Below are 13,543 nucleotides of genomic sequence, written 5' to 3'. Positions count from 1 at the left end.
GGGAAAAAGCCATTTAAACCCCCCAGCGAACGCATCGATGCACAGAATACGCTTTCTCTGTACCGTAAACGTGATTAGATTAATAGCGTCTTTTTCACAATTACTCATTTTTTTCTATAATACCGCATTTGTCTATATAGGATATCCCACAATATATCGTATAATATTTTAATTATCTGCAGTTTGCAGATAATTAGAATTACAAATTCTGATAGTGTCGAGATAGCAATGAATTATTTATTTGTAATATTTTTATTAATTCTTATTTTTGATGTATGCGTCTATATGTACCTATATCTATGAATTTTTGTGAATCCACTACCTCGAATTAAAATAAAATTTTATTTGTCACTCACCACAATGCGACGCGCAGCAGCGGAGTTATAATTAACACAAACCACGTTGACCTGTAAAATACAAACATGACCAAATTATAGCATCGCCTAAGATAATCGATATTTCAAAATATAAATGTTACGCGCGTAAAATAATTGTAAACGATAAATTCGGCAAGTAACGAATAATAATAGCAAGTTACTCACCCTTTGGTTGCTCCGCCGGCACCCGATGCCTCCCAGGCCTCCTCTCCTCTTCTTTTGTTTTCTCGTTGTTGCTCCTTCATAGCACTCAAACAACCCTCGTTCCTGGAAGCAATTAATTACGGTCATGCGCGCACTAATCTAGTAATCTCGTCAAAGCAGAATAAACGGTCGTACGACACTCGTACACGACATTCTCGATGTCAATCGCATACGACGCACATTTTACTGCTTCACTACTTTTACTACTTTGCGTTAAAAGAACAAAAGTAGATCGCTATTTAGCCAGGATCCGCGATATTTCTGATATTAAATTAATGAAATGGACGAGCCTGTGTGGAATGTGTGGACAGAGGATTTCAATAAATCGCTAATGTATAATTGCCAAATTTATATTACACGATTGACGAAATGCGTGGTTAATTGCCACAGTGCTTGCTAATTAAACGTGTCGCGCGCGATACCGCCGCCGTTCTGCACTCGCAAGGTTTCGTTAATAACCGAAATTCGGAAATATTGGTAACGTCATTCTGACACCGTGCAATAGGTTACAATTGATAAAGTCGAATTAATGGCTAATTAAGACGCAATGGAAATACATAATCATTCAGTTTTCCGTGATGTGTAATCCGGTTCGAACGTATAAATCACACGAAATAAATATATTATTAATAAACAATGAATATCCCATATGGCTCGCTGTTTACTTGAATTTGACGATTCGCAATTCGAGGAAACGAGCTTATTCTCTTCATGAACAATTAACGATTATTACTCGGCGCTTTTAACCCGAAAATTATGAAAATATTTCGTCGGAAAATCGGCGAAAAATTCCGTTATGCGAGATATGTTCGAGTCGAGGTAATTAAAAAATAATTATTACACGTGTAAATATTATAACGTGATACTTCGAACGCGAGATATCCTTCTTCGCTTTGACATATTGTTTACGAATCATTAAACGGGAAAATTAATTAAATGCTTGCGTACTCGGAATGAGAGCGTTTTCATCTGATACTCATCACGATCGTGTCTCGAGAGATAATGCCGTTACCTTTTCACCGCACACCTGCAAACAATAACAGAGCGACCTCGTGTATAAACAATAATACGCTCCATATAAAAATTGCGCCGTGTGTCAGTCAATTCGTCGCCATCGGGAAATATTTAATAGCATTGTAAAATAAATAGGCAGTGTATATTACGTTTCTTCCATTTCAAGTCAATTGTTAATAAACGATCGATATACGTATCGCTTATATTTTCTGTTACCTCGAATCTCGCTCTTTCCGGCGACTCGTATATTATTCCACACTCTCTCAATTCGACAAGAGAATTACGTTTAAATTGATGAAAAATTCAAAGGGCGTTACGAGATATATTCGAATATATCTCTAATAAAGGGCGTTTTAAATAAAAAATTATCTCACATGAATATCGCGAAACAATAATTCTCATTTGCTATCATCACAAATCCTGCTCGAAATTAATAAACCGCGCGAAATGTCGTCGATGAGTAGTTATCATCTCAACACACTTACGAAATGCTATTCACGAGAATTAGGTGCTTAATCGCATAGATGAAAGATGAGAATCAGGTGCAATCTCTATTCACCCGAGAATCGTTTAGTTAGAGAATAATCACGTTTTGGTACTTATCGCGATTATGTCATATGTCATCGTTCAGAGATAATGACGCGATGATATATGAATATTTTATATTTAGTAAATTGTTAAAAATAATTTGCGGAAGATAATAAATAAAATATTCTGTACTGAAAAAAATTTAACATAAAATTTACTATTTAATTTATCATTGATATTCAAATCATTTATTTTTTATTTATTCAAAAATTGAAAAAGAGTCGAAAAATGACTCCGAATCGTTTTATGTAATTTAAAATTCAGATAAATTATTCGGTCGTATTAGACGTACATTCTATCCCGCATTTTCTAATTACGCGGTATATCGCGTGTCCATTCACGAAAGATTTTTGGGGGGCGCGACACCATCTCAGGTTTAATCGATTTTATCGTTATAGAGGGTAAATCCATGGCGACGTCTTACGATTGCAAATTCATCGAGACATCCGTCGGAATTAATCACAACGTCGACGAGTTGCTGGTCGGCCTTCTCACGCAGATCCGCCTGAAGCTGGAGAATCCCGAGAGGACTAGAGAAATGTTCCGGAAAAGGTCGCGGAAGAACCGCAGCAAGTCGCCGCTGGGCTCGTGCTCGGAGAACAACTCGCCTAAGAAGTATCGCGGCAGTCGGACCAGCACCAGCCTGAAGGTGCGCAATTTGCTCGACAAGGTCTGGGCGCGCGACAGCAAGTCGAAGAGCTGCGAGAATCTGCACGTTCTGTAAAATCCGAGGACCGCGTGAGACGATCGATACCGATCATCTCGATTCAGAATGATCTGGAGCAGCGGAGTCGCAGCTTCCATTGAAACGTCTTACGCTTCAAATACGGGGAGCCGTCTTCAAATACCGAGGGGGTCAATGAGGCGACACTCTCGTCGGAGAAGAGGCCGAGTATCGACCGCTCTACACTCTCAAGAAGAGGAGGCACGTGCGTATCGCTTTGTAATGAAGTAGCGACCTTTCCGGCCGCGTTTCTCGACGTCGTGCGTTGTTAGCTCTCTGTGGACGAGGTTATTTTTTTACATTTCCGACGAAGCACGCACAGCGCCCGATTAATCAATACTACGTAAATCATTTTTTTTTATTTCGCTCACGCAACTTTGACAATTTTAACAGTACGTCCCGATTAGGGGTAAGCTAAATCTTAGCTTATTATTTCCTATTCTATATACTGATATTTTAATTACCTCCTAATTTATGCGCTGTGAAAACTGGATCAGTTAATTTCTTTTACGACCTAATCAAATGTTTTAGAGAGATTGATCGTTGGTGAGACTTTTCATAGCTTCTATAAACTCCGGCCGTAAGTGATAAAATGTTTTTAATCCCGAGGTGAGTGTACAATTTTTGTGATTACCGTAAAACGTAAATATAGGCCACAGAGGATTGGCTTAGCGCCGTATCTTACGAAGAGCGTAGGCGTCGTTAACGCGAAGAATACGTTCGTGAGCCCGAGGAGGTCGTAAAATAAAATGCCTGTGAAGTAAAGTGAAACGCGACACCGAGGGCAGCAATCAGCGTAGATTACTACAGCCGAACTCGTTATCGTACATAACCAAGACCGTTAGGAGAAAGGAAAATCGCATCGATCTTCATCACGTCCGCTCGACCAAAGTTTCATTGTCGCAGCCTAAATGCGAGCGACAAAAAGACGCTCCGTGAGAAGGAAAGGTCTCTGTTCTAACGACGAATAGTTGTAGAGGAGCGTAAATATACGCGCCTATACGTATTATGTACGTCATATTTCTCTGCAGTTTTCTCATAGTGACAAAACGCGCGCGCGCGCGATTACATTTACACCGATGTTTTACATTTCAATTTTGTACGAATTCCATCGAATCGAGAAGCAGGCACCGAAGCACGATCTTCAACTGTGCTTCAGCAAGTGGATGGCTTGTTGACCCTTTTGCGCTCAGCAATTTGGACTAAAATCTCGTATATACCGGATTCCGCGATAGATATAGCAATACAGGCAGAGAGATAGCTTTCCGTTGCGGTTCTTCTAGTATCCGTTAAAGCAGTGACTCTCAAATCTTTTTCAATGATAATACCTTCATTGATAAATTTTACGCGAGAAATTACAATTCAACGTTCGACGAATAATTCAATATATACATGTTGGATGAAAAAATAAAATTTGCATTAAGCAAACCAGGGAAAAAGATAGAGACAAGAGATAGAATGGAAGTTTGAGACCTCGGATGTAATTTTAATTCATTTCTAGAAAAGTAGACACTCTTTGGACTGACTATACGATAATATATGTTAATTCGTTATGATAATCTATTTATATACATATATATATATATATATATATGTATAATTCATGTTTGTATGAAATACATGTAAAATTTCTTAGCCTTTTGGTCGTAGACATTTAATTATACGAATTAAATCTATTTAGTAGCATATTAGAGTTGAAAATATAATAGACATCTTATTCTTGCCACCTCTATTACGCAAAATTATTTCTAAATTATCTTTGAGCGTTGAGATATTTAAGAATTTATGGCATAAGAACCATTAACATAAATTTATGGTTTTAATAATCACTATATTAAAGCAATATGGTAGGATAATTAGTATCATGGTAGTATATCGAAATTTCCGTTCTATTCAAGTCTGTTAAAAACATAATCTTAATAATCATCCTGTTACCATTTATTTTAGTATAATCCTACATTGTATTTATTACAAGCAATTTTATTTAATTTAAAAAGCCGAAGCACCTTCAAGTTTTCTTTATCGCGGTTAACAGCCGACAGCCATTAAAGGAAAATTGAACATATCTATGATTGTCATATTTGGGTCAAAGTAACGAGCATGCGTAAAGTAGAACAAACGCGATTCTAAGCAGAAAAGCAGATCCGGAATGATTTAAAGGGATCGTAATAAATCGTTATTAAAGCGATCCAAGGGATGAGATCAAATGCAACGAATAGCATAAGTCGATGATCCGAGAACTTTTTAGCCTTAATTTCCGACAGTCGCGTATCTTTACGAAGCAGGTATCCGGTTAACGATGAACGGGAATGCCTTGTGTTTACATTAATAACAAACGCGAGCAATTTCCATCATCTGAAAACATTTACTTTGTATAATTGAGCATTATATTCTCATTAGATAAGAAGTTAAATCGTATATCGTCTCTCGGTTCGTTACACGATCAGCCGCGAAATCCGAAAATGCGCAACTGTCGGAGAGTTAAACGAGGTAACATATGCGTCGTGAAATACGCGAGGTCGTGAAAGATAAGTGGGTCGTCTCCCCTCCCTCCCCCCCCCGGCCACCGCGATTTTACCCGTTCCCTGAATTAAAGGGCTCTGATACCAGCGGCGAAACGCAACATAACACGACGCCAGCAGGCGAATCGAATCGTCGCTGCGAAAGGTCGTCCCATACGACAAGCAATTAATTTCCTAACGATCTCGATACCGGCGATCGGTTGACGTCGCAAACTCTCGCAGCGCGGAACGTTAACACCGGAAAAGAATCGACCTACGCTGAATTCGCGTTCGTAAACGAAAAAGATAAAAAAAAAGAGAAAAATCTCTCCGACGGAGGACTTGCCTCGCGAATACGAGTTCCATTCTCGCGCCGAGTATGTACAAATGACAATTTGCATGAATGACGTTGAATTTTGAATCACTGATATAATACACAGATTATGTCTAAAGTTGCACATTTTTTCAGGCTACGGATATTTTGGTGAATTTGGAATTGTTCTTTTCTGAATATCCATGCTTGTATTTCCAATTTATGTCACGTGCAACGTTTTAGCTCTTGCAGTCTTTTGCGCGTCTCGATAAACAAGATGCAAAGTGAAATTTAGATAACGTAATCTCATATTAAATTCATTAATCAGGAATTAGATTCCGTGACTGCTGTTACAGCTGTTACGGTTGTAGGCGTAATAAAAAAAAAAAAAGATTTTGATATTATATCACATCATCACAATAATACTAATGTTCCAGCGCGAATAAAACGGAATGCCGTTCGTTTTTTCAACTTGACTTTTCTACATTTACGGGCGAATATATGTGACGCGTATGCGAGATACGCGAGACACTCTGCTAGATAATATAGGTATTAATTCTTTCCGCATTCCGCGTATAAATCCTCTGACGCGGGCGTCGTGCCTGCCTGTCTCGTTGCCCACTTCAATTAGCTAAATTATACGTAGATGCCCTAAGGTGCGCCCTACAAAGCATCGAGCTGCATGCGTTACACATATAGTTCGCTGCGACATGCAATATTTTTTTCGCGTTGGAATTTTTTCGCAACTGTTCACAACTGTATTATTCATTCCGCAACATTTGATAATCTCGCGACTGCACACTGTGCATACGTGTATATGTCCGTCCGTATTTGGTTCTTTCATTTACAATACGTTACTTTAACTCTTTACTTCCACCTGTGTTTTTCTCTTTGCTTTCTTTTTGAAATTCTCGATTCCGTACAAGCGTACGCATCTACATTCGTGCACAATAAAAAAAAAACTCGAGAATTCTGCCTAAAATAATCCGTGAAAAGCAAACAATTGTGGAAAAATAGAAAGATGTCATTGTTATTGTGGATTTGCTTCATCTCTCAAATTTATTGGAAGATAAATCGAACGATAAACCGTACTAAGTAAAAATAAATAAAAAAGAAATATAGTTTCCATTTTGATTGTCCGTAAGACATAACTCGAATTGTTATTACAAACGATACGGAACAGCGGATTTCTATAGTATCTTTAATTGAATAAACGTGTTACAACTGTCCGTACTTAATTATCTTCTACGAAGTTTCTTTTTTACGTTACAAATATAAAGCAATATAATACGGAACACATTCTTTCAATATATTTCTCTCTCTATACTAGAACTTTTAAATTAATTACGTCGCTGTTCTCCAGCGACGTAATATAATACTGTTTAATATCGCTAATGGTGACATTTCTTTTGCGGTAACTAAATACAGGTACGACCGCTGAAAATTATTATATGCATTTCCGTGTCGCGGAGTTCAGGAGCAACAAACTACTAATTAATGTAACTGGAAACGTATGACAAAGTAAATTGTGTAATTGTGTAAACCAGTGATTTAGCGTTTTAAATAGAAGACTCTAATATTGTTTCGTTTTAATAAAAAAAACAAAAACAAATTATAAACACATTCATGATATAAGCATTATTATCGATTAATTTTTTTCTTTCTTTGCCATTTTTTTTCCAAATAAATATCATTTATTTTAATGTATTATTGAATTTGTTATTGATATTATAATATAATTTATTTTTTATTTAATTTGCAGTATTTGCTAGCTAATGTACTTATTATACTTCGGATATTTAGTCCCGTACACAGTTTTTAATTCTGAAAAATTGATTTCTTTAAAAAATGTTTAAATTCTCTCTCTTTCTCTCTCCTGTTCCTTCTTCTCTCCTCCCTTCTTCCCTCGCTCCGTCTGAAGTAAAAATAAAAATACGGAGTTTTTAGTTACCTTCAGCATCTCATCAAATCGAAAGCTTATTATCATTATTATCAATAAATATAAGTATTTATTCGTGGAAAAGCGAATCGAAGGTGCGTTTGCGGGAAACAGTTGCGAGAAATTCAGACGTTTTGAACTTTTGTTCGAGCCGTCGCGAAGCTGTCGCTTTGGAAAGTAAAGGACTTCTCACAAAAGACTTCCGATGCGATATAAACGATAAAATTGCGTCAAGTCAATGATTGATAATGTATATTTAAGATAACGTGACGTTTCATTGTTGTCGCGTCCAGCACGAAACTTAGACGTTTCTTGTATTCGAAATGTATTATTACGGAAGCAATTTTTACGGAAACGATTGTATTTGACCGTATCCGAGCGAACGCGTAAAAGTCGGTCGCGCTCGATCGACGGCCGAAAAGAAAATCATTGTTCACGTCGCCGTTGCAGCGACAACGGGGAATTCGGGGCCAATTTGTCGATCGTCTTTGTTCTCTCACCGAATGGCAGACGGTCGTTTGTAACTTTTGACACGCGAAACTCGCGAATAACTTTCTTGCTCGTGGTGTTATGTGTATACATAACTTCTGCGGCGTTATTGTGAACCGAATACAAAGCGCGTGTTTCTCCGACGCATATTAAGGAGTCAATATTGGGAGACAGGTTCGCGGGAAAAATAAAATGGTCCAAGTATCACTAATCTAAAACGGAAGAGAACGGAATTTATATATAATTCGGTGCGTATGTTAATAAATGGCAACGCTTCTCTTGACACCACCCGTTTGAGAATATTGTAAAAGTATGTGGTTTTTATAGACATGTCTTCCATCGATTATCAGTCAAAATGTACTGACGAACATGCTACGCCGTAGTGCAGAAACGCAAACAGTTATACGGCGATAATATCGGAAGAAACTAGTCGGATAATGATAAAAGTTGTAGCCAATGACGCGGTTAAAAGGATTGCCCTCTTGTTAAAAGGTGTTCGCGAACTTTCGGCGATGGGGCGTGATAGCGCACTATCGCGCCCCGGCTTCTCGGCAATTTAACGGCCACGGTAATGCTGTACACCAAGGCGGGTTAATAATTTAATACGAGCGCGTTATCTCGCGTGACTCGCTCACAGTTCATAATAGCGTAATATATTGCTGCTCGTAATATCGCACTCGGGTCCTCCTCGAGAATCGTCGTAGTAGCGAAGGAATCGATAGCACGCTTATATTCGTTTTCTATCGACGCGACGGCCCATTGTTCGCGACACCGAAGCGAATTCGAGTGGCGATCGATGGCTTCGTATCATCATCAGGCGCACGAAATACGTCGGTTTCCCATATCGTCTTTCGTCTAGTTAGTCACGGAGGTCAGCTTTGTTTCGATAATGGAATCTTTTTAGCTTGTAATCGTTATCGTAATTGTATGCTATAAATTGCGTGTAATCGTTATCGCAATTTCTTGGAGGCTCATTCCGACGGAATCATTAGTGAGCGTTTACTGTTGCGTTGTGCAACGTCGTTTGATGCCTATTTTCTTTCTCCGATAATACATTTTTTGTTGGCAACAAAAAAACGCAAATAACGCCATTGAAAAAATATTTATCGCGAGTGTTAGTAGAACAAGTAAAAATATCCTGTAAAAATATATTTCAAACGCAGGAGGCCGTTAAAAATATGGACCAAAATACAAATTGAGCAATTTGATGCGGAAATAAAGGAATATTATTTTGTATTTTGGAAGCCAAATATGTATTTATGTCAAATGCACGCACTTGAAATATTACATTGCTCTGAGTATGCGCGAAATGTGTTTTGTATATTATTATGGCTATAAAAGACTGTACGGGGTAAATCTTTTAAACTTTGCTCGTTCGCATTTTACGCTTCATATTCCTCTTGCCTCCCTCGTTTAAAAAATGCAAATACGAGGATTTCACACTCCGACCGACGTTGCACGTTGCTTGTTCAATCGCACGCTGACCTTAATCCCTTAACGTCAGTATCCTTTCGCCGAGACGTATAGAAGTGAACGACGAATAAAACGCTTGTTAGCCATACCATAACAGGAATGAAATGACAAGAACCTCTTACGAATGCTGGTTTTGAATTGGAGCGTTATAAGAAGCGATACAAAACTGACATTAATTCATTTCTTTCCGTGGTGTATTCCGATAGAATTCTAATTGACCGAAGGACTTACAGCTAATTCAAACGTATGCCCTTGCAAGATTGATATGCAAGTCGCAAGTTATGCACGCGCGAAAAATTCGCGATAGCGCTTTATTTCGCATCTGGCACGATTTCTTTTTAATTCCTTTCGATTACGGATGAAATCTCGCGTTTCTCGATCTCCACAGAATCAAGCGTCAACGTACCAGCGGCGATTCTTGATTTAACGTCTCGATAAATTTCAATTTGTAGCCGAATGACCTCTACGTTTACGCGACGACGAAAGTGCCGACAAACGCGATGCGAGATACATTTTGCCACGGGTGTGCAGCACGGCGAAACTAAACTACCCGTCGAAGTAACACCGGTTTCAATTTCCGCGACGTATTTATATGCTTACGTGTAGCGTGCGTACAAATTACGATTGATACACGATAGCTCGTTAGCAAACTCCGATTGTCGATTTAGATTTAGGGCATACGTATACACTTCTCTCTCTCCCCCCTCTCTCTCTCTCTCTCTTTCTCTCTCTCTCTATCTATCTATCTATCTATCTATCTATCTATCTATCTATCTATCTATCTCTCCATATCTCTAGCTTTCTCACTCTCCCTCTCTCAGAGCAGCGAAGAGAGAAGAACCGCGGCACATTGCCCGTAACTATTGATTGCCGTTTGCTATTGGGATATTGTCGCTTTGTATTAGGAGACGGTGAGTGGATCAAGTAGCATGTATACCTTATTAATTCGAAGCCCCGCGCTCAGGAAAGGCGCACGCGATATTTATTTTTATAATGCTATATACGTATACATACATACATACATACATATATATATATATATATATACATACATACATACACACATACACACTTTCTTCATACGCTACGTCGCGTTATCTTGATGTCTGTTCGCGTTTATTTACGTCAGTTGCTTTATATTCCATTCGCATAGCCGAGTCTATGCGCGTAACTCGCGATTTATCGTGCTTTTTCATGACAGACGAACGATAAATAGCGATCTCCAGCCTGAGAAAACGAAAGTACGAAAGTACGAAAGAAAGTTTTCCTCGGCTTGAGAATAGCTCGCGTTCGCCGCTATTTGCATTTAAAATTACTCGATCAAGTTGGAAGTACATGCGATTATACGCAAAGCGTTTTGTTCGCGACTTGCATGAATTTCTATTTTTATTTATCTTCTTTCTGCGTAGCTTGTTTATGTGATAACTGCGAGGCAAATGCAGCGAGGATTCGTGATTCGTTAAGGCCATTGCACGTAACAAAGTTTTAGTCATAATCGTAAGGCCATAAGAAAATAGACCAACCACACTCGATTTATTCTTCGAGCTCAAGGAGAATAATCGACTGTGCGTGGTCTATTTTCTTACGGCCTTACGGTTATGACTAAAACTTTGTTACGTGCAATGGCCTTTACGATACACATATGTCCACGAAAGGAATAACGCGATAAGAATTTGAATTCTTTGACGCTTAGAACGATCAACGGATAAATCAATTTCAACATTCTTAAATCGTCGCAATACGATATAACGGAATTTCTATGGCTACGAAGTCAATCAATGTGGAGCGAGATAACTCGAAAAGCGTTGGGGAAGACTTGTCGGAATAGATTTCAAAGCACGGATTTGCGGTATTTCGCATAGCATCCGCGATTGCACATGGGGATCAAAGCATCGGTACGTGTTGTCCCGCCAGACGAAACTATCGACAACTTGCGATCAGAAATGCCAGTCGCAATTAATGTCATACTAGATTACTAATTAGTGTCGGCATTACTTAAGGTAGCTTCGAATGACGACCGTTTTTGCCGCCGAACTCATACATTTATACTAAAAGCATATGTTGTTTAAACGAGACACGAATGACGGGGTACTTGGAAATTGTCAAAGGCAATCTTGTGGCTATTCAACGTTTGTTAATGTTCGCGTTGTTGCAGAGAATATGTGAAGCAATAATAATATAACGTTCGAATTTGCGGGACGGTGTTTCGTTGATTAAACGGGGAAAAAGGAAAAAGGGATCGGGGTGATAAAGGAGATAATTAAAGAGCATATATGAGAGAAGTGCCGAAACGATTTAACAAGTAAAATTCGGTGAATGCGTATCGCTTGACTCTGACTCTATCAATGGCGATTAATCTATCGTGATATTAAGTATGAGTGCTTCGGAATGAAACGTGGATTGCGTATACCTGCGTATTACTGAATATGTGATTTCGACAGTTAATCCTTCTCAATACGACTATGTGAGAAAAAATTTTTAAATGATGCAAATTTTGTTTTTTAATTAGTTTACGATAAGCTAAACATATGTGTATTCGCACAGCGAGAGCGAGGAGTTAAGAATTTTCTAAAATAATTTCCGACTTGTGCGCATTGAAGAACACCTTATATTAAAATAGGTGCTAAGGAGTCCTTGAACACATGTTTTTTTCCGATACTTTTGGATTAAAGGAGATGGAACAATCCTCTGTTTAAAAAAACCGCCGAAGAAAATAATATCACTTTTGTGAGAAAATGCGCAATTGTGAGAGCTTTATGCGCCGATTTTTGCGCGGGGCTTTATAAGTACATGCATAAATAGAGCACGTACTAAACAAATTAAGCGATTAATCGATTAACATGTCCAAAATGATTACGACTGATTGTTAAGCGTCTACCTTGGGCACTCGCTGGGATTTAAGATGGTCGACTTCACCGCCGTAATTGCTAAAAAAAAAACGTTTCCCCGCATGATCGTTGTCGTTAAATGACCGGTAATAATCGTTATGTATAATAATTTCGAAATCAGTGATGCATCATCGCGATATTCGTCGTGTCAACATGCCCGCATGCGTGTAACGTCAATCTTTGTTTTATCACTATCGCGCGAGATGCACGATAAAATATGTCGAGGAAATAGCACTAACGGTATTTTCATGATGAAAAACCGGCCTGAATCACTCCGAGAAAACAATCAACGGGCTTAAAAAAAAAAAGTGGAAAAACAGCGAGTACGTATACGAGAGTTTGCAAACTAGATAAATATAAAATTACTGAATCTACATTCAACTCCGATAGAATTCAAAAGTTAAATATGAAATATAACGAAGCAAATAGCTTTTTTTGCCATGTTATTATCAGCTCTTTTTACTACATTATTTTATTAAACATAAAGTCATTGGATTTAATGAGAACAAAATATGGATTCTTCGTAAAATAACATTTTTTATCTGTTTAGATTTATAGATGTATATATTTAATTATACAAAATTATTTAATTATTCTATACTTTTCCCTTTGTATATTTTGTATTAGCGCAGAGACGAAAATGGCCGCAAAGTTCACGGGACCCAAACCCGTGTATTTTCTTTCGTCTAAATCGGAGTCCGTCTTTGGAAACCCGTATCGATTCAGTACCCGTACCGTTTCAATTGAATACGTTGAACAACAACGTTGAACAATGGACATGTAGAATGTACGTATCAAAATGTGCCATCTCGAAAAGTAATTTTCAATCAGTATTCTGCAAATTCAAATGGAGATTTAATCACCAGGGAGCGTAATGGAAATTTTATAAGAGATGCGATTGCCTTGTGAATTATAAATAAGAAACAGCACTTAAGCTCGTAAAGAACGCTCGCCCGTAGGGGATACAAATATCGGGTGGTTTCATCGCCACCAACCCTCGTTTCTTCACCGCTCGTTATCCTCCAGTCATAAA

At 38.2% G+C, this 13,543-nt stretch overlaps 1 protein-coding gene across 4 annotated transcripts in view; it reads left to right on the top strand.

The window, feature by feature from the left end:
- The window catches only part of LOC112458607, a 32,617-nt gene extending 21,960 nt beyond the window's left edge, over positions 1 to 10,657 (top strand). For all 4 annotated transcript variants that reach the window (XM_025022343.1, XM_025022342.1, XM_025022341.1 and 1 more), the window contains one exon: positions 2,582 to 10,657. In XM_025022343.1, coding sequence (XP_024878111.1) covers positions 2,582 to 2,907 — 326 coding nt within the window. In that variant the 3' untranslated portion in view covers positions 2,908 to 10,657. The remainder of the gene's footprint in view (positions 1 to 2,581) is intronic.
- Positions 10,658 to 13,543: the final 2,886 nt, after the last annotated feature.

The sequence above is a fragment of the Temnothorax curvispinosus genome, unplaced genomic scaffold (genome assembly GCF_003070985.1).
Source record: "Temnothorax curvispinosus isolate PA1 unplaced genomic scaffold, ASM307098v1 QBEX01009010.1, whole genome shotgun sequence".
Classification (NCBI taxonomy): Eukaryota; Metazoa; Arthropoda; class Insecta; order Hymenoptera; family Formicidae; genus Temnothorax; species Temnothorax curvispinosus.
Note: the sequence above shows the minus strand (reverse complement) of the source record. Positions and strands in the feature narration are given on the sequence as shown.